Genomic DNA, 21420 nt, shown 5'->3' with positions numbered 1-21420 from the left:
GCATCATCCATAGGGCTCAAACTTCCCCAGAGCTCAGATCTTTGCATTTCAGTCCTAGTGGTGTTTAGTTTTCATTCTTTTTCCTGTGAGTTTTGCTAATAGCTTCTTCTTTTTTTTTTTTTTTCCGGTTTAACTCATGCAAACTTCAGTATCCACACCCTCCAGTGTTGATGAGCCCAGAGTTCACCCCCCATTCCCGGAAGCTGCACTTTCCAAGGAATTAACAGTGCTGTGCAAACACTCAGAGCATGACACAATCAGGCAAATCTCACAGCCACACTTGGTCCCAGGACTGTTTAAGGCCTTGCATGAAGCCTCAGCAGGAGAAACCCTTGTCAATGGATGGGGCAATTCTTCGTCCCACAGGAACCCCATCTCCTTTTCACAACAGTCTGTCCTGTAAGAAGGCCAGAGAGAAAAAAAGGAAAGATCCCTCAGGTTTTGGCTGCATTTTCCCAGACTGTAAATCAGGTAGCGAGAAGCCGGGAGGGCAAAACAGTCCCATAAATACCTCAGTGCTATGGGTGACTCTGCAAACTGGGCAAGGCCCTTCCCTTGCCCAAAAGCTCCAAGGGACGTGGTTTTCATTTGGTGTGAACTAAGATCTCAGCCTGGGCTCAGGATTTTGAAGATGTGTTAATGTGATGATCCTTAACACATTCAGTCCCCAGGGGCGGCATTAATCCACTGCTTTCCCGTGGTTTATAAACTCCTGGCCTGGCTTTATGGGGACCTGCATGTGTTAAATGCATAATTTTCTACAGAAGCAAGGGAGGAAAGACCCCCTTGTTACTGCAGTCCGTCAAGAACCCCACTGCCAGAGTAAGACAGTAAAGGCAGAACACTCCTGCACATGGGACACCACATTTGGAAAGAACTCCCCTTTTCTTTTGCATCTCCTCACCTCAGCTGCAGTCTTTTCCAACTTGGATACGCACTGTAGCACCATCTTGACAGGAATGAGGGACTTGTCTTTACAAACAAACTGTGGATCTGCTGGTAAATAAAGCTAGATACTGAGAGAAAAAAGAAACAATGGGAAGAACCATAAATTCCATGAGAAATTCCACTGAGTGACACAAGGAAATGACAAAGGGGGGGCGGGTTATACATTAGAAGAGGGTCTTACATATTAGGCGTTTCAAGTATTGGGTGTTTCAGGTATTGGGCGTTTCAGAAAGTGTGTACCTGCCAAGTACCTCAGCCAATGGGGAAAGAGAGAGGGACATGCGGCCAGGAAATTAGAATAAAAAGGAGGCTGTGTTCTCCAAAAATTAGAGAGACCCCAAATAAAGTTACGGGACTTCTCTGTCCCCTTTTTGGACATAAATCTCTGGTGTTTGTGGATTAATTTTCCTGACAATCTGTTCCATGGTTTCATACACAGCAGACTTCCTTTGTCCTCCCTGTTTTGTTTCAAACAGGGCTGATCCAATGTAACATTCAGGAAGAAGGTGAGGATACAGACTATTTCCCAGTGAAAGTGTCCCTGCTGTCAGCATTTTTCACCTAGCCAGCTGAAGCTGAGGCAACCTCAGGTTCTGCCAGGTGAGGTTTAGGTCGGATACTAGAAAAAAATCAACCACTTTAAGGGTAGTCAGGCACTGGCACAAGCTGCTCAGGGCAGTGGCAGAGTCAGGTACAGTGCCTGGGTGAAATAAACACAGCAGCAGATCATTTTCCTTTCAATGCCTTTTCTAAAAGCGATCAGCTCAAAGTTGGGAGGTCTAACAGGCCCACACTCTTGCCATCATCATTCCCAGGAACGACTCAGAGTAGGAGCACAGCACGGCTTGGTCCCCCAAAGAGCAAAAACAGGAGTACTGATCTCATGACAGCAGGCCGGGGTATAAATCCCGGTGTCCAACCGGTTGAATTTACGATCTTGAGTCCTGACTCTGACTGACATCTTCTGCGGTTGTGGTGAGGGGCCATTAAGGTTTTTTCAGAGTCTCTGCTGGCTCCAGACTTTGATTTCTAAATTCCATATTGACTCGCCGGTTTAAGGGTTTATTATCTTGTGTTTGGTGGGGGGCTTGCCCCGTTGCATGTTGCCTCTAAACTTATTTGCATGTCAACTCCTGGTCCCCTCCCCTCCACCATCGGAGAAAAGTCATTTACCGGGCTGCGGCAGGGTGATACTGATACAATAAGAGTATTAACGACTACGTTTGCTTATCAGTCTGTCAGGGTGCCATCTCCCGGGAAACAGCAGAGCTACGCCCAGCAGCTACCCCTGCGGGAAAGGGCGACTCGGTCCGGTCCCTGCCCCTGGGACCCCCGTGCCACCCCCGCAGTGCCCGAGGAGGGGACACTCCGCCGCTCCCGGGTCACCAGGCAGCGGCGGGATGGCTCAGCGCACGATTGAGAACAGGCAGTCAAAAGGAAACTGTCAACAGGACGTGACAACATGAAATCATCAACAACAAATAGTTAGAACTCCCACTTGGCAGTCACTGGTCTAAATTGTGAACTCCGCATCTCCAAAAGAAATGGATAACCTTTTTTTTTGTTCATAACACCGGGGATGTGGTTTAGTGGGGGGTTAACAGTGGGACATGTACAAAAAATCCCACTATGAAAAGCCAGGGTCCATAAAGGAGACAGAGGAGTCCTGGAAGTTTATTCAAATAAAGGCAGAGAGTCCACCAGGGCACACTCCCGTGGGGTTTTCTCTCCTGAGGTTTCAGAGGGTGCAGCCTCCTTCTATCTCAAACTCTCAGCCACACGTTACCCTTCTCCTTTCCCCATTGCTGAGGCACTAAGAAGGTACAGCCTTCCCGAACCGCCTACCTCATCTCCCCTTGAACCTGTCATTTTACCTCAAAGTTCAGAACCCAAGCTCATGCAGACCCACTTGTCTGTTTCAGGAGTCAAAGCTGTCTGGGCTCTGTAACAAACCTGCTGCTTGTGATACCTTGTGCTGGCTGCCCTAGAACAGAGACTGGACAGAGTTAAAGAATAAAGCAGGGATTTATTAGGAGGCCTCAATGGATCCACCTGGGGCAGCACAAGAGCCCAGCCAAGGCTGCACCCAAGGTGAACCAAAATGGTCACAAAATGCACGAGGTCATGGGGTCTCTCACTTTGATAAGTTCTGCTCCATTTGCATATTGGAGTTAATTGTCCAGTTACAGCTTCAGCTTAAGAAAGTCCCATCTTCCTTGATTTTCTTTCTTCAGTCCACGTTGTTTGTGCTCTCGGGCCCCTGAGATTTGGATCATTTGTCCTTGGTCCCCAGCTAGAGAAGGAATTGTTTAGTCTACCTGCTCTCTGAAGAGAGCTTACTATCTTCTAATATGAAGCTCAGAAATACACACTGAAGCAGCACAGAATCTGAAAAATATAAAAGCTAAAACCTGAGGCCTCACTTGAAGCTAAGACACATTTCAAAGACGTTTACACCCATCCCCTCACCCATGGAATTGTGTGTAAAGACATTACCACACGCCTTTCCTATCACAAGGAATCATTACCTGTGACAGCATCCTGCTGCCCTGGTGATGGTTGAACACCTGCCTGCCCTGGGAGAAGCAGGGAATTAATTCCTTGTTCTGCTTTTCTTGCATGGCCTTTGCTTTCCCTGTTAAGCTGTCTTTATCTCAACCCATGACTTTTCTCACTTTTACAATGCTCTCTCCCGTTCCTCTGGGAAGGGGTGAGTGAGCAGTGCCGGGCTGAGTTGCTGGCAGGGTTTAAGCCACAACATGCCCGTGTACATAGGGAGGATTTTCCTGTGTCAGTTCAGCAAAGAGCACTGATCCTCATGGGCAGCAAGCAGGAGGAGGAGCACAGCTCATGGAATAATATAATGTAGCAGCAATATAGAAAGTCTGGTGAAGTGTATTACTGATTAAGTTTATTTCCTTGTTTAATTTTTTTTCTCTTCTTGTTGCTAAGTGATGCTACTTGAATTTTACCCCAGGGAACCCTACCATGATGTGTTATGGGCACGGCTTTCAAAGAGCTTTAGGCACCTAGCAGGAGATCCCAGAGCCTGGACAGTTATTTTTATTAGCTGACAGGTATTTAAGAGTTGGGGCCTCAAAAAAATAGAAATACAGATTTCAGAATATCACCTGGCACCTGTCAGCCTGAGCAGTGAATGAATGTTGACATTGTAACTTCCATTACATGTCACCTGTGCAAGATTCTCATGACTTCAGGCCCAAAAACAACTGGTGCCAGAGCTGTGTACCAGCAACAGTCCCTTGTACATCGCACAAGTATTTTTAACCTGTCTTTTGTAACTAATTTTTTGCACCAGTTGAAATATTACTTAGCATGGGTGCCAGGTTGAGCTACCCAGCATTTTCCCAGCAAGCAATGTCAATATCAATACTTCATCCTGAAGCAGAAACACAGTTCAGACTCTGTTAGCTCAAAATCCAGGCTCTGGCACAAGCATCTCCTATGCCAGCTGTGCCACATCAGGTCTGAACTGGTGCGGGGCCTGTTGCTACATGAACAGAATACAGCTCTTTGCTGCATTTACCCGCTCCAGCACAAGCTGCTCTCAGTGAAAAGTTAGATACACACACCTGGGACCTTTTCCTCAAATGGCTTTGTCAGATGATCCACTGGAAACCCAACCACCCACAAGAGAGGGCAGGAACTGATTTACCCAGCCGCTGCCCTGCTGCAAGACTCCTCAAAAGTCAGCAGGAGCCCCACATAGAGGTGTGGGAGAGGAGTGGGAGCAGCTGAGCTGAGTCCAGAGTCAGCACATTTGAGCACTGAGCATCAGTAGAGGAGTGGTTTTATCTCTGTCAGGAGGTTTCTGCTCTCCACCTCCCAATTATCACTTCACCCCAACATCTCTGCCAAGGTTTCCCCCTGCAGCTGGAAGGGATGAGGTAAGGCCTTGCCCTCCCTGCCACGCTGCCCCTCCTGATTTTGTGATGGCAGCAGCCCTTGCCTCACCTAAAACTTTACTCTAAGCCAACATGCAGATATTCACCTGTCCTTCTTCCCAGCAAGGCGCAGCTTAACAGCAAAGTGCCTGCATTAAAGCTTTCCTGTCTCTTGGGGAGAATTCTATTGCCTGCACAAGCCCAGAGGCTGAGGAGGGGCACACACTTGATTCATCTCCTGTACAAAGGGATCCTTGGGTTTGGGGGATCATTTTTAGCACTGCCAAACCACAGAGACTTGATGCAAAAGGTAGCCATGTCAGTAGTGCTGCTCCAGCAGGCTTCATGCCTCAGGTGACTTTCCCGGATTACAGCAGCCTGATCCCTTCTTTGGTTGTTTTAATACTTAAATGCCGACAGCATGCCGGTGCCTGAGGAGAGGTGCCCCTCTCACGGCCCAGGCTGTGCTCCCCCTGGGACAGCAGGTGATGCTGGAGGCTCCGGGAGCCCAGGGCTCCATCTCCTGGCCAGTCCCGGCCGGCAGGAATCCACCGACCCCCGGCACAGGCTCTGGGGCACCACAGTATCAGGGGGATCTAAAGTTACTGGAGAGCAAAGGAGGGACTTGAGGATGGTGAAGGGTCTCGATGGAGCTAGAGCTGTGTGAGGAGTGGCTGAGGGCACTCGGTTTGTTCAGCCTGAAGGAGACTGAGGGCAGAGCTCAACAGGGCCTGCAGCTTCATCCCGAGGGCCATCTCTGATCTCCACTCTCTGACCAGGGAGAGGACCTGAGGGAACGGCTGGAGCTGTGCCAGGGGAGGTTCAGGCTGGATATCAGGAAAAGCTCCTTCCCCTAAAAGTGCTGGCACTGCCCAGGCTCCCCAGGGAATGGGCACGGCCCCGAGGCTGCCAGAGCTCCAGGAGTGCTTGGACAGCGCTGCCAGGGGTGCCCAGGGTGGGATTGTTGGGGGGTCTGTGCAGGGCCAGGAGCTGGACTCATGATGCTTGTGTGTCCCTTCTGATTCGGGATATTTAATGATTATAGAGAAGCAGCTGTCTGAAAATGAGCTCTTGTTCTGCTGCTGTGCTTCCCAGGGTCTCACAGCATTGCACCTGGTGACTTTGTTGATTGAACTATTTTCTGAGTGTCTGATAGCCCCGTCAGCCCTGCTGAGCCCAGGGATATCTAGCTGGGCCCTACCTCGGCTCATGCCTCAGAAGCGTAACTGTTCACATTGTTCTGACAGTGAACTCACACTTCTCTACAAGATTCAGGGCAGGAAGGGGCCAGCCTGTTTGCCAAATTCGGTTGCAAAGTCTACAGAGAGAGAAATCATTCTTTGTGCCAAAACTGCAAATTGGAAAAATGTTGAGCTTGTGAATGTGGAAACTCACGATGTGTGATGATTTTTCTGCTATTTTGTAACATTTTATAAGGGGTTTTTAAGTCCTGTCTCGATGAATCACCTGGAATTCTCAACTTCTCTTTTAAAACGTCTGTGGTCACGTCGCTGGAGAGAAATCACGAGCATCTCAACCTCAAGATTCAGCCATTGAAGGCCAAGAACACTTCTTTCCTCCTCCTAACTTCTTGCTAACTTTCATTCTGCTGTGCTAGGGGGAGGACTGGATTCCTGCTCCTGAGCTGCCTGAACAGACAGTGCCGAGTGCCAGCTACGGGCTCTTCTGGAGAACTGCACCGCTCCGCAGCGAGAGCGGATCCTGACGGGATCCAGCAGCACTCGGAGCCCGCGGTACCCACCCGGCTGCTCCCACAGCCGCAGGGCAAGGCAGATTTCCCTCTCCATCAAAAAAACCCCACAAATTCTCTTTTATGCTGATGCAAACCAGGGGGGCGGCAGCAGTTTGCCGTGCGCTGGGCCGAAGGTGGCTCTGCCACGTTCCCGGGGGAGCGGCGGCCCCGGGCCGGGCCCGCTCCCGCTCCGGCTGCGGGCTCGGTGTTCTCGGGGCGCTCCACTGCCAAGGCTGAGGGGAACAAACCCCGATTGTGTCCTGACCCCAGGAGAGGTCCAATACCTCGGGCTGTGGAACAGGCCCGCGGCGCCCGAGCCCCCTTAGAGGGGGTAGGAAAGAAAGGGAAGCGCCGAAGGCAGCGGAGGGAAAAGCAGCTTCCCCGGGCCCAGCGGGGCACCCCCGGGTCCCTCCCGCCCGCTCCGGGCAGGCGCAGCGGCCACAGGGACCCTCTGCCCGACACCCTCGGCCCTGCGGGGAGCGGGACCGGAGCCGCCCGGAACGCCTCAGGCCCGGGGCCGCTCCCGCCTCCGCCGCGCGCGGGCCCCGCCCCGCCCGCAGGTCCCGGCAGGGCCGCGGGGAGCGCGGGGCCGGCGGGAGCAGCGGCGGGGCCGCGGCCGGGCCGATGCTGCCTGCGGGCCGCGGCCGAAGGTGAGGGGCAGGGGGCCAGGGCCCCGCCGGGCCGGGCCGAGTCCCGCGGGGCGCTGACCGCGCTGGGCCTTGCAGGGCGGCGGCGGCGCTGAGGGCGGCGCTGGGCGAGGGCGCGGAGCGGCGGCGGGAGCTGGAGCGGCGGGCGGCGCGGAGCCGGGCGCTGCTGGGGCGCTGGTGAGTGCGGCACCCGCGTGTGGGGCGGCCCCGGCCCGGGCCCCTCGCTCCCCCCGCAGGGAGGACGGAGGCCCGGGCGTTGGTCCCGCGGCCGCGTCCGAGGCCCCGCGGGCCGGGGGTGCCGGTCCCGTCCCGGTGCAGCAACGCCGGCTCCGTCTCTGTTTGTTCCCCCCAGGGATGATGAGGAAGAGGAGCGGCCACAGCCACAGTCAGGCTCCAGCACTGAGCATGGTGAGCGCTCCCCCGGGCCGGTGTCCCCTCATGTCACAGCGGCCCCAGGCCAGTTGGGGTGTTAGGAGTTATTCCAATGCTCTGCACCCACTTAAATACCCCCTCTGCCTTTTTCCTCTCTCTCTCCTCCTTGGGGTTAGCTTGGAGTCATGTCTCGTTAGCCAAGGCCGGCAATAAAGTGACTGCGGGCCTGACCCGGGTGTGGGAATGTCACTTGTCGAGGTCGGCTCGGGAGATGTGTTCTCCTGTGGATCACATCTATCCTAGGTCTTCAAAGCTTCTAGCAATCCTACCTGCATCCTCTGTGCAGTGGTTGTTCCCACAGCTAAAAAAATACCCCCTGCACTGGTCATTAGGTTTTGTTTCCTTCTGTGCCTCATGGAAGAGTAAGTTGGTGAAGAGTCAAATAGGCAACATCCATGTTTGAGCCTTCTGACATGTTTTCTCTTCTTGCAAAAGACAGGCCTTCACCCAAGGAGCTAGAGGAGCTGGAACTGCTGAACAGGGCCTTAGAGAAGGCACTGAAAGTCAGGAAAAGCATCTTGAAAACTCCATTAGAGGCTCAGGAAGCTAGAGGACAGAAATGGGTAGGTGAGGCACATGCTCCCAAGAAAGCTGAAGAGCAGCAGGTGCCTGTACCTGTTGAGGATGTTCCTGAGTGCAGGAAGGTGAGAGCTGGAAGCAAAAAGCCTTTGTTGTTGAAGAAGCCCTCTTCATACCAGTTAAGAGCCCCTTACAGGACTGACCCAGATGTGAAGAAGCTGCAAAGGAAAGTCCCAGCCAGATGTGTTTCTCAAGGCCCCAGGACAGCTGGGAAGATTTCCTCAGAAGGAGTGACTTCCAAACAAGGAAGGAGTCACAGGACAGCAACTGGTGCCAGTGCCAGAGAAATCTGTGCTGCAGCTGAACCCCAGGAGACACCTGGCTTGTCTGAATCTGCCCCAAATAAGCAGCAAAGCTTTTCTGGAGGGGATTCAGCTGCAGGAAAAAATTCCACAGTTGCTGGCAAGCAGTTACTTGATGCAGGGAAGAAAAGTTGTGGTTTCCTGGGAGAGTCCAGCAAAAAGGAGGACCCTGCAGGTGCATGGGGAAGGAGCACCTCACCAGGGACAGGCACCCTGCAGGAAAAGGGGTAAGTGTGGGAGGTGAGCACCTCTCCTGTTCTGCTCCATACTCACAGGCACATGTACAGATCCTGCTGGCTGTAGCTGCTCTGAGGGTCCCAGCCTGGCCTCATCTTCCTCACATCCCTCTCAAGAGGAAGGATCCTATACAGTTTAAAAGCCTTTTTGTGGTTGAGTAAGTGTTTTCATTTTAAGGGCTTATTGTTGGATGGCTGGCACTTTGAAAGCCTTTCAATTAAGACTTTTGATGTTTCATAGTCCCCTGTGAGTGTTTTGGAAAGCTGTCTCTGTAGAGCTTTCCTGAGCCTTAGCTTTCCTCTGAGTGTACTCTCTATTATAGCATATTGATTTTTTTATTTATTCTGTTTTTTACATAGTGACAATACATAATGCATGATTTTCTCTCTCTCTCTCTCTCTCTAAAGCATGTGCCCAGTGCTGTTTGGAGTGATGGCATCTGGGTTTGATGCTGTTCCTGTTAACCTGTAACACACTGCCCATTTAACTACACAAATCAGGACTGACTAAAGTGCAGTTGTTTTAAGGGCTTGGTGCAGGAAGGATTACGAAGGGAATGTTACTGAGATTCTCTGTGGAAAAGTGGCAAAATAATGCTTGGAAGATTGGCTTTGCCTTCATGCCAGTCTGTCTTGTTTAAGTAATTTCTTTCCTCTTTTGCTTTAACAACATTGAAGCTCAATCTGCATCTGGAAAGTTTTGAGGAGTATTTCTCTCAGGCACCACAACCTAACTCTTGTGTTTGTGCAGGGAGGAAATGATCCCTTTTCACTGGCATTGGAAGGGCCCCAGGACACTTCAGTGACAGTTGCTGTAGGAGCAGGCATCTGGATTCAAACATTTATTTAAATTCCCAGCTGTGGCCTTGCATTCCTAGTCTGCATTTGACTAACAACTGCCAGCCCTTCTGTTTTTGTAATAACAATCTAGGGATTATTCTGCTGCAGTGTTAAGAATCATATTCCCAGTGGAAGCTGGAATGTCCCTTTCCTATTTCTCTGAGTGTGACACGGTGCTAAGCAAAGCTGCCTCGTCCAGCTAAGCTAGAGCAAGAGGCTATGGCAGACCAGTTTCCCTGCAGGTGTTGTTTCCATGTCTGTACTCTGCTGTGTCCCAGCTGCCCACCCTGGATGAACCTCTGATTGGTCCAGGATGCAGCAGCTCTCCCAGCTCAGCTCTATGATGCCTGTGGAGTCAATTGAGCAACCTAATCTTCCTTCCTTGAGGACAGTCTGAAGACAGTGGTGGATCCAATCCCTAGAGTTGCTGACATCTCCCATTGCAGCTAAATTAATTTCAGATTTTGACAAAGCACCATTTTCCCTGTTGGAAGACCAGGCTGAGTTAATTGCTTTCCAGCTGCCAGGATTGATCCTTCTCTGTTTCACAGATGCCAGCTGAAGCTCCCCCTTCCCTACAGGAAAGCCTATTGCAGGAACTCCAGGTAAGACCAGTCTGACCAGTTCAGTCCAGAACTCCCCTCAGCTTTGGGGCTGTGAGGAGGGGTCAGGTGAGGCTGTTCTGTGTGCCCTGGGAGGCAGTGACCCCGCAGGGCCTGGGGCCTGAACTGGGAGCAGGAAGAGCTCCCACAGTGCAAGGCTGCTGCTGAGGATGTGTTCTGTTATTGTAGCCACTAGTGCTACTTTTGTTCTCTGAGTGCTAATTACTGTTAATCACTGAGTGGTGAAGTTCATGCAATGCTTTAATGGTGGGTTTAAGGGTGCAGCAGACCCAGGTGTGTGCCCTGCTGGTGGCACACACCTATTGAAGGCAGGACACCCCATGGGATGGGTGTCTGTATGCACTGTCCAGTGAGAGTTTCCCAGAGCATCCCTGCCCTGCCTTTGCAGCCTGGAAGCAGCACACTTGTGTGTGTCTGAGGATGCTTCCTGCTGCTGAACTCTCACACTAAGCCAGCTACAGTGTTACTGCAGGGATGGTGCAGGAGGTTGAGGCTTGCATGCTCTAGTCCATTCTCCATGAGCTTGCATGTCCACGGAGAATGGATTAGAGCATGCAAGCCTCAACCTCCTGCACCATGGACTTGCAGGCTCTAGTCCATTCTCCATGTCATCTGGAAAGGTTTTACACATTTCCTCTGGTGCTCATTGTGTGTTTTGTTCAGATATTAATCATAAACCCTTTCTTAAATCTAACTATAACCCCTTGTGCTGCCCTCAAGAATTCCTCCTCCTCTTGGAAACTGTCATTTATCAGGCAGCAGTTTGTTAGTTGCCCTTCTGCAAGTTGTAAAGACTTTATACCCGTAATTTTCACTTCTAAATTGGGCATTTTAGCATTCCAGTCACTTTGGTGTAATTTTATACTTCTCACTATTGCTTTCAACTCAGTAACAGATTGAGAATAACCTTTGCACTAAAGATCTCTTGTAGAGGGTTTGCATCTTGTCTGGAAACTTCTTTTCTTTCTTGTTCCATTAACCTTTCCACTTCTTTGCATAATGTATTTCTGAAATCTGCAGATTCTAACATGATTTAAAAGACCCATTAGGTTAGAGAGAAGACACATGCACACTCAAGTTAGTCAGGCACTGCAGAACTATTTTAAGCTTCCTCCTGATGGCTCTCACTTACTGTGGCAGGTTTTGGGAGACAGCCCTTAAGGAAAGGATATCATGGGGACTGTGCATCCATGAGGGTGTTGAACTCTTTGAGAGGAATGCATCTCTCCAGTAGTGCTGTTATTTGTGCAGTGCTTTACCAAAAAACTGGTGGACTATGGTGTGAAGTCCTGGCCAGCTTCCTCATGATACTGTCCTTAAACCTCTGTCTTGCATCCCTGACATGCTGCTGTCATTCTGCTTGCCATACATACCACTTTGTCCCCCCAAAAAAATTATTAAAGAAGAATCTTGCGGAAGTGTGGAATATGAAGTAGTTGGGTGAGAGTTTGTCCTGTCTGCTCTTTTATTTTGTACACCTATACCAACAGAACCAATGCACAGAAATGCAAATTACTTACTCCCAAGAAAGGAAGGGAAGATTTGTTGTTTCCTATGAGGTATAAACACAGGCAGGACAGTACAACGGGAATGAGGGGTGTGCTGCTACTTCTGCTTATGGAAATGTGCTGTCTGTCTTCTGATCCTTCCCCTCAAAACAAGAGGAGAGAGTAACAGGTGCTTTGCAGTGTCTGATGCTTTCTGCAGGGTGTCCTTGTTGATCTGAGAGCAGGTGTGGGAATGAGTTGGGAATGGCTGGTAAATGACCTGTGAGAGAGAGGGGGAGGGAGACACTTGTAATTAAAGCACTGCTGTGCCACACTGGTGTGTCACAGCTCAGTGTGAGCACTGTCTGGTACAAAGGAGCATAACTTCCACCTCCTGCCCCTTTGGAATTCCAGGGCATGGGAGAGATGTCGCCTGTGCCAAACAAGTGCAGATGCAGCAGCTGCAAGGACCCGTTTTATGGAGAGAATCCAGACAACCGTATCCTTTCCTAGCAGGCACAGGGTGCAATTGCTCTGCAGTGAGCTCCAAGCTGGAGAGAGTTATGCCTCCAATAACAGCAGTTCCAGTTGGGTCTCTAGGCAGTGGGTTTTCTCACAGTACAGCTGTTGAGCACTTGTAAAACTTCTGATCCAGCCAAACGTGGCCACAAGGCAAGCATGCCCTACACAGCTGTGCTTGCTGTCCTCACCTTCCCCCTGCAGTGCCACTTCCCTCTGCCCTGATTCCAGCTGGCCTGGCCTGGGGCTCAGGATTCTGTGGAACCTTCCTTAAGCTGCTGCTCTTTGAGTTTTGCTCCCCAAAGCTGACCCTCAGTCCTGCAGAGATAGAGGAGGAATTAAGGGGCCTCCAGGATGTCCCGTCCCATCTGAGGCAGTATATGGAAGCTGAGCCTGCAGGTAAGGAGGGGAAAAGGGCAGTGGGAGGGCAGAAGGTAGAATAAGGATGATTTGGGCTCAGTTCCACGTGTTTTGTGTTCTTGGCATGTGCTGGACACAAGGGACAGGAACATTCTTTGCCTGAAATGAAGGCTGGTGTACCCGAGGCCATTCTGGAAGCTGTCTGGGTAGGAAGGTTCCAGTGCTCACACCTTTTCTGTGCTTCTCTTGTAGATCCTCCCACTCTGCAAGGAGAGTATGAAAGCCTTCTGACCTTGGAGGGTTTGCAAAGCACAGTGTCCCAGTGCCTGCAGAAGCTGCAGCTGCTGCGAGAAGGTGAGACAGTCCCTGTGTCTGTGGTCAGGTGTGAAGCTGGCCCTTTGCCATCTGTGTGCAGGACACTGCACCAAGGTCATTTTGCTCCTGGTTATCTTTATGGTATTGGAGCACTTAATTCTCTGGTGGCAAACAAATCTGTGTGTCCCCCCCCTCTGTGTTCAGGAGAGACTTGGAGCTTTGAACTGCAGTTGCAGTTCAAGTGGGCTGGGGAGGGGACAATGCAGCTTAGGGTGCCCTGATTGTGCCATGTGTGAGGAGCTTACCCTGATTAATACAGTGTCTTTAGTCATCAGTTTCTGGGAACAGTAAGTAGATCATAAAGTCTGCAAGTACAGATTTAACTTTATGTTTTTGTCTCCTGCCCTTTCTTGTACCCTGGCAGCTCTGGAGTCCCAGCTGAGGCTGTGCCCAGACTGCTCTGGGGATGTGGGGAGCTGCTCTCCAGCCTGTGTCCCTGCCAGGGGACAGACATGTGACAGTGCAGACATGCTGGCTGTGCCTCTCCTCTGTTACTCCAGTCTCCAGGAGCTGAGGGACCTGTTTGCCTTGAAGCTGCAAGTGTCAATGCTGCACCAAGAGATTGCCTTACAAAAGGTGAGTCTGGAGAAGTGTCAGGGAAGGAAAAGGGTAATTGTGGGGCAGCAGCTGTTGGACAAGGTATTGATAAGCAGCAGCAGCATGGCAAGTTCCTCCTGTGATGTTTCTCTGTTTATGCCTTGTTCTCTTTGTTGGTGAATGGGACTTTTTGTGTTGTTGTTGTTAGGGCCAGAGCAGAGGCTCTTACATGCCTGACCCTCTCCTGATAAGATTTTACTGATGTATTCTGAAAGAATTTGGCCATGAAGGATGTTGTTGGTAATGCCCTTTTTGTCAGGCCTTTACAGCCCTATTAGGGCACCCACTCCCTCATTCCCTCCTGTGTGACTTCCAGCTGGTGAGCTCCTCGTTCTCTGTTGCTTTCCTTTTAAATCTCAAACCACTGTGCTGGTAATCTTGCTTTTACCATTCTGAGACTGTAAGAACAGGGTAGGAGGTGTCAGCTTCTTCAGCAGCCTGAGCAGAGGGTTTGCCACAGAGGGATTACATGTTCTTCTCAGCCAGCAGCAAAGGGCAGAGAAGATCGGTGAAATCAAATCTTCTCCTTTGACCTATTCTTTGCCATTGACTTGAGTGATAGAGGCTCTGGAAAAGTCATTTTTTGTAAGCCAGAGCGGCATTATTAATAACTGTCTGCAGCCCTGTGGCTGAAGACAGATTGCTACCTGACTTCAAATGGGATTTCAGCATTATGATCCTGAATTAGAGATTATGAAGGGTTTGGGGTTTTTTTGTCTGCCCAAAATGAAGTGATGACCAAAGCCTGATTCCTGCTGCTCTGTTGGTTGACTCAGTTTCTTCTGCACATGTGCCCAAATAGATACTTTGTGCCATGTGAGCCTGAGGGTCTGAAGCAGCCCTGTGCAGAGGGTGCAGGATAAGTGAAATTCTTGGGACAGATGAAGTAAGTGGGCATGGATGAAGATAAAGACCCCAGAAAAGGATGTACCTGTTTCTGGGCCAAGCCTGTCCACTGCCTTTCCATGGAGGAATGCCAAGTATCATAGAAATTCCTGGTAGCTCTTAGCCTGTCTTTGATGGTGAAGATCTGTTTCTTCTTAGGTGTCAGGAGCAGAGCAGGTGGATGGAAGTGGAGCAGTGCAGCACTCCTTCATGTGCCAGCTTTCCCCTTAGGTAGCTTTCATGTCTGTAGAAAGAGACTTCCCAGAGATGAGCAGCTGTGTCCTGCTCCCCGTCCCTGCACAGAGACTTGTGTAGAACAGGAGAGGGAACTCCCTGCAGATATCCTGTACTCCATTCTGTTTGGGTCTTTCTCTGTATCCACCAGGGAACAGTCATGAAATCACAGAATAACTTTGATTTGGAAGAGACCCAACTCCCAGCTCTGGTAGACAGCCCAAGAATCCCACCCTCTGCCTGAGAGTGTTGTCCAAACACTCCTGGAGCTCTGGCAGCCTTTAGGGAGGTGGCTGACACATGCAGTTGTCCTCTCTCCTGGGCAGGCAGTGTGCAGCAGGCTGGGTGGGTTTTGGTGTGCAGGCTGCTCAGATTCATGCCAGATGAAAAAAGAAAAAAACAGAATGTCTGTCTGAGCATTAATTCAAGAGTGGGGCACCAAAGACCAGCTTTTGTCCAGTGATTGAAGTGACCTGTGCTTGAGTTGTCAGTGAGTCCTAATCCCAGAGCTGATGCTGATGCTGCCCTGGATTGTTTGACAGCATGGGCTGAGATCCCAACATTGGCTTACAGAGCAGCAGCCAGGCCAGGGAATGTTGGACAGCCTGAGCAGCCCCTGTAGCCTGTTTGGGCCGGAGTTGCCGCTCACACCTCTGGCATAACTGGGAGGTGATGGGAACAGTCCTGAGTGAGGGGTTGAACTTTACCCTTGGGTGAGTGAGCACTTCACTGCGTGGCTGCAGAGCTCCTGAGCCAGCCTCAGATGCAGTTTCTTGCAGGATGCTGATCTCATGCCAGTGCTGGGCCTTCCCTGCAGCAGGGCAGCAGCACTGTCGCTTGACTCTGCTCCGGAAACGCTGGATGGCTGCCGAGGCAGCTCATGAGCAGAAAATGAACCACTCTGCCTTTATTAAATATGACAAAAGAAAGTATCCATCAATCAATTAGCCTGTTATTAGTCATACTGCTCTGATTAGATTTCACTTGTTGTGCAGCCACTACAAGGAGTACTGGAGTGCTGCTGGCTCTGGTGACGGTGTCTCCTTTGCTTCTGCCCAGGTGATGATGGCAGAGCTGCTGCCCGTGCTGGAGGCCAGGCCATGGCTGGAGGGCTCTGCAGGGCTGTTCCGGGCCATCCACAGCCAGCTCTGTGAGGGGGGCCGGCGCTTCCCTGTGCTGGTGAGAGATGAGCTGCTGGACTGAGCTGAGGAGCCTCCTGCTAGAACTGCACAGAGCCAAAGACAGCTCCAAGCAATAAATCTTTTCTATGAACTTATTTGCTCTGCCTATTTATTCAGCTAAATTCCAGGGGGTTGTTTTTGCTAAGGGGATTTTTTTTATTTTATTTTAACTTCCTTTTGTATCAGGAGGACTGGAGCCCCTCTACTCTGGAGCCAGGCTGGCAGAGCTGGGAGTGTTCACCTGGAGAAGGCTCCAGGGACACGTCAGAGCCCCTGGCAGGGTCTAAAGGGGCTCCAGGAGAGCTGGAGAGGGACTGGGGACAAGGGATGGAGGGACAGGACACAGGGAATGGCTCCCACTGCCAGAGGGCAGGGCTGGAGGGGATATTGGGAAGGAATTGTTCCCTGGGAGGGTGGGGAGCCCTGGCATGTGCTGTCCCTGGAAGCCCAGCCAAGGCCAGGTTGGATGGGGCTTGGAGCACCCTGGGCTAGTGAAAGGTGTTCCTGCCCATGGCAGGGGCTGGAATGAGGTGAGTTTTAAGGTCCCTTCCAACCCAAACCAGTCTGTGTTTCTGTTGTTCTATATCACTTTCCTAACCTGTTAACTGAGGTTTTGAGAAGCCCCTTCAGGGCTTCAGAGACTCGGATTTTGGCTTTTCTTCCGAGGCTGTCTCTAGCAAGCTCAGGACACCAGGCTCCTGGATGCAGACAGTGCAGCAGGGAACAAAACACGTTTATACTTCCAGCATGCAGACATCCCTCGAAGCCGAGCTGCTGCCGTGGTTCTGTGTTCTCAGCTGGCACAGGGGGCTCACGCAGTGTTCCTGAATGGTTTCGGTGCCGTGGTTCTGTGTTCTCAGCTGGCACAGGGGGCTCACGCAGTGTTCCTGAGTGGTTTCGGTGCCCTGGTTGTGTTCTCAGCTGGCACAGGGGGCTCACGCAGTGTTCCTGAGTGGTCTCGGTGCCGTGGTTCTGTGTTCTCAGCTGGCGCAGGGGGCTCACGCAGTGTTCCTGAGTGGTCTCGGTGCCGGGAGGAGCGAGCGGGGCTGGCGCTGCCGCTGCCGCCTGGCTGTGCCCGGCAGGTGGCGGGCGGGCCCCGCGCTCCCTGCCGCAGCCGGGGGGACCCGGCGATGTCCAGCCCGGCCCTAGGAAACGCAGGGTCTGCAGCACTTCCCACCTTGTCCCCGCAGGAAAAGGCCAGCTGCCATTTCTCCTTCGTGCAGGGCTTTTGCTGTAATCCCCAAATTCCCTGGTGTTTCAGTGACAGGTAAAGCTTTGGAGGGAAGTGGAAAACCTCTGCTTGTGAGTACTTAAAATTCCATTCAGGAAGTGTACCACGGCCTAGTACAGTTTGACCCAGACCATATCTCAAAGCTGGACTCTGTTTGTCGTGTGTGCAATTTAGCTCTTAGCAGTGCAAAGACATTCATTAGTTTTTCCTTATCTTTTTTCAAGGCCAGGTTGCTGCCTGGCTCTTCTGAATGTCTGGCTCTTTCTGGCACACAAAATTCAATAAAAATCATTCATATGATAGATGAAAATCAGCATCTCTGACTTTCCCTTTATATTTTTGTCATAGAATCCCAGAAGGGGTTGGGTGGGAAGGGGCCTCATCTCCCCCCCTGCCATGGGTGGGACACCTTCCATGGGACCAGGGTGCTCCAAGTGCCATCCAGCCTGGCCAAGGGAGTAGACACTGCCTCCTAAAAGAGTGTGTTCATACACATGAACATGTCCATGTTTGAATGGGAGAGCTGACATTTGGTATTGTTAATTAGGGTGCTGTTATGGATAACTTGCATCTGCAAGCGCTGCATGAGTCATGGAGCATCTGCTGCTCAGCACAGAGCAGGCCAGTGTAAATTGGCAGCAACTTCAGCAGCACAGCAAGGACTGCAGAGGTGGGAAAGGGCTGGGAAAAGGAGACAGCCCACGAGAGAGGGTTCACAGGAGTTGTTGCAAGCTCAGAAGGCAAGCTGACCCTCTGGGAGTTGTGCAAAGGGGTGCACAGTGTCAGGTATCTGGTCATTTTCTGCCTCTGTGTACAGTGAGGTTTTCTTTCTCTTCCTACACCACATTTTAAAATTTCAGAAATGTGTAAGACTTTAAATAATTTGAATGACTCACTCTTTCAGACCAGTCTTGTGCTGTAGCAGAGATAGGTTCAATAGCAGTTCAGCTCAGGGGCTGGGGGGCTTTGTTATAGAATGTGCCATAGTTACTGGAAGAAAGTACCTCCAGCTGAGATGAGGAAACAAAGACATAAGGTGGTGTTTGATGCCAGGGGATAGAATTACAGAAATACAGGAAATGAGCAGTATTTTTGGAAAGTGATAGATGATCCTAGTGTTGTGTAGACATGAGCTGAGAAAGCGTAGTGAGGGCTAGGGAGAATTAGCAGCTCTTATTCCTTCTTTGTCCCTTGCAGTAGCATTTACAAGGTTTTTGGGTTTTCCCTACTTGAAGGATGGGATCCTGAGGAGGAGGCAAGTTTTTTCTTTTCTTTCCAGAATCTGCGACTTCAAGTATTTCCAACTGCTACAGTTTTTATTTTTCCCTGGCTCTCTTCTCTCCTTCCCCTTTACAATTTCTCCACAGACTGTGCTGTGGAGGGATAGCAGCAGAGCCTCTCGGAGGGCTTCACATGCACCACGTGTCTTTGGTTAGCAGTAGAGAATAATAGGATCACAGACCGATTTGGCTTGGAAGTGATCTTAAAAATCATTTAGTTCCACCCCTGCCATGGGCAGGGACACCTTCCTCTATCCCAGGGTGCTCCAGACCCCATCCAACCTGGCCTTGGATGTTTCCAGGGGTGCAGGGGCAGCCCCAGCCTCAGCTGTGCTTAGTTCTGAAGCTCTGTTGAGCCCCCCAAGGGGTTTATCCTGCCCGTGTTACCAGATCTGCCCCCAAGTGCTGCTGACGCCCCTCCTTGGGAGGGGCCACATGGAGAGACTCAACAGTGGGGCTTTAGGGGTGCTCCCTGTCTAAAACAGGAATAATTTGGGTCTTGGTAAGAGGGATGACACCAGCAGTGGTGTGGAGGAATGTCCTGCCTCTCCCAGCCCTTCTGAGGGGTCTGCAGCATGTGAGTGGTGACAGAGCATGCCAGGCTGTGCCCTGCTGCTGTGACTGTCCGGGGCACACTCCCACCCCTGGGAAAAGGGCAGGAGGAGCTCTCTGGGCCAGGGTTGGGAGAGGCAAACCCTGCTGATCCGTGTGAGGCATAAGGGAATTTCATCAAAGTGCAGTTTAAGATGGTAAATGTTGAAGTGGGAGGAAAACTCCCAGCCTCCTCTGAAGATGACAAATTTGCTGTTGATGTTCTTCTCTAAATGAGCTTTCTGTGAGCTCCAGAGAACAGGTTACTTGATTAAAACTGTGTGTGAGTCAAACCTGAAGCATTAACAGCTTACTCAGCAAGTTGTTGTGCCAGTCTGGAATTCTAGAAAGAGCACTGGTGCTGCAAAGTGCTGGGACAGAGCTCTTGGATTTTAAGGGAGCTACTAGGGGGGGACTGTGTCCACACACATTTTTTAGTTTTTATATTATTTTACCCAAATCAATCTCTGAGTTACAGAATTCAGTAGGAGCTTGCGTTTTCCAGATGAAGCTTTGCTGAGATATTTTGTCTGCTTCTGCCAAAGCTGAAGGGGGTGGTTTTGGGTTCCACAAGCATGCAGAGCACACTGAGGATGCTGGATGTAGGAGCTGCAGGATGCAGAGAGCTCCTCCAGACTGTCCCAGGGTGTCTAATTATCAGTACACTGTAAGCAGTGAGTGGGAAATGCTTTAATAGCCTTCTGAATGCCAGGGGAAGGAGCCAACAGGGATTTTTTGTGGGCAGGCAGCCAGTTCATGGCTGTGCATTTCCAGTCCTGAATCCTGTCACCATTGTGGAGTCACTAAGAGGCTGCAGCTGATGATGGATCTGACACCAGGGCTTGTCACTTGTTATCTGTAAAACAGAGATTGATGTGATTTCCCTCGCTCATGAGCTTGGTTTTGTGTGTCTGTGCTCTCTGCAGCAAGGCCTCTTGTTCTGGTGGGTTGTGGTTGATTTTTATAAGCATGTACTCTGGGACTGGTGCAGATGACATCTGGTTTCACTGGCAGCTTCCTAGTCCTCCTTCACATACGTTAATAACAACCTCACAAAAGAAAAACCCTAACCATTGCTCAGGCTGACATGAAAACAATTCATTAAATAGGTATTAAAGTTCCTACCATTCACCACGCAGATTGAGCACTATTTTTGTAACCACCACCCAGAAGAAAAGATCTATAATCTTGGTTTTAATTTGCAGAGAAAAAAGGGGGTTAGCATTTTAATTAAAAAAAAAAATTCTATGGCTGGTTAATTAATCTGAGCTCAGTTAGACAGAAGAGGGCAGGAAGCAGCATGCCCCCTGTGCCAGGGAACAAAGAGCTGAGAATGGAAGGGGGAAAAATTAAAAGGGAGTTTTGAACTTTCTCCTTTCACAAGGAGAAAGTTTACAGTAAAGTGTTATTTAGGCACACAAATGAAGATGTTTGACTTATTTTTAGCCAGAAAAAGAAAGATAACCAGTGGATCAGGAGTTTGGATAAGAAAAAGTAGCTAGAAGCAAGATGTGAGTCAGTGGAGGAGCCTGGCCTTGGAAAAAAGCTTGTCTGGAGTCCTCCCTCCTGGTCTCTGGAAGCACAAGCTCCCAAATTGCTCATGCTGCTGTTGGGTTTGTCCTGAGCCCTTACATGTTGCAGAGGGAAACGATTGATTTGTCTCACCTGAGGTCCAGTTTAAAAGAGACTCCAGGGAGGCCCAAGGGTCCTGTGCAGCTCAGCAGGACCCCCGTGGGGGCTCCCTCCCTGTGCAATGTTGGGCTGTGCATTTCCCGTCACTGCAGCTCTGTGGCACCTCAGCAGCTTCCCCCTCTCTCAGAAGCAGCGTGCCCCAGCTGTGGGTTCAGCTGGAGCTTTGCAATTTGTGTTCTCTGGGCATCACCCCCTCGGGGTTTTGTTTTCCTGCTTTGGGCTCTGAAGCTCAGAACACCCAGCAGTTTTCTCTGGAGGTGAAGGTTCTTACAGGACGTGTTGGCAGCAGACCTTGCTTTTGGGATTGTTGGGAGCTGAGTGCTGTTGTGCAAGGTGAGGGCACCTGCAGCTCTCACTGCCTCCAGGGTAGGAGTTTTGGGCACCAACCAGGCATAGGAACACAAAGGAGAGAGCACAGGAATCAGAGAATCATTTGAGTTGAAAAGATCTTGAAGAACTTCTAGTCCAAATGTTCCCCCACTGCCAAGACCACCACTAAACCATGTCTATACATCTTTTAAATCCCTCCAGGGACAGTGACTCAACCAAAAAAACCAAAAAAACCTCTTAAAAAAAAAAAAACAGGTTGACTGAAACCATAAATAGTGCTTTAATTATAATATTGTGCTGACTGTGTAATGGGATAGAATTCAAATAGTTGGATACTGGATGCAGGGATGAATCAGACAGTATTTTTTGTATTTAAGTAAGTCTGGGCATATA

At 50.5% G+C, this 21420-nt stretch overlaps 2 protein-coding genes across 2 annotated transcripts in view; one reads left to right on the top strand and one right to left on the bottom strand.

Moving 5' to 3' along the window:
* The window catches only part of LOC311160121 (ankyrin repeat and fibronectin type-III domain-containing protein 1-like), a gene marked incomplete at its 5' end in the record, with an annotated part of 255498 nt that extends 253563 nt beyond the window's left edge, over positions 1 to 1935 (bottom strand). Inside the window, 2 exons of the mRNA XM_084216603.1 lie at positions 1510 to 1567; positions 1869 to 1935. Coding sequence (XP_084072729.1) covers positions 1510 to 1567; positions 1869 to 1935 — 125 coding nt within the window. The remainder of the gene's footprint in view (positions 1 to 1509; positions 1568 to 1868) is intronic.
* A 5237-nt stretch (positions 1936 to 7172) lies between these two features.
* On the top strand, positions 7173 to 16136 carry TEDC2 (tubulin epsilon and delta complex 2). Its single transcript, XM_084216649.1, has 10 exons — positions 7173 to 7256; positions 7332 to 7430; positions 7606 to 7661; positions 8121 to 8793; positions 10194 to 10247; positions 12167 to 12251; positions 12562 to 12670; positions 12884 to 12985; positions 13371 to 13582; positions 15782 to 16136. Exons 1-10 carry the CDS (start codon positions 7231 to 7233, stop codon positions 15923 to 15925), a joined length of 1560 nt encoding a protein of 519 aa, XP_084072775.1. The 5' UTR covers positions 7173 to 7230; the 3' UTR covers positions 15926 to 16136.
* Positions 16137 to 21420: the final 5284 nt, after the last annotated feature.

This window comes from Fringilla coelebs (genome assembly GCF_963513975.1).
Source record: "Fringilla coelebs genome assembly, chromosome: 16".
In the NCBI taxonomy this organism is placed as follows: Eukaryota; Metazoa; Chordata; class Aves; order Passeriformes; family Fringillidae; genus Fringilla; species Fringilla coelebs.
Note: the sequence above shows the minus strand (reverse complement) of the source record. Positions and strands in the feature narration are given on the sequence as shown.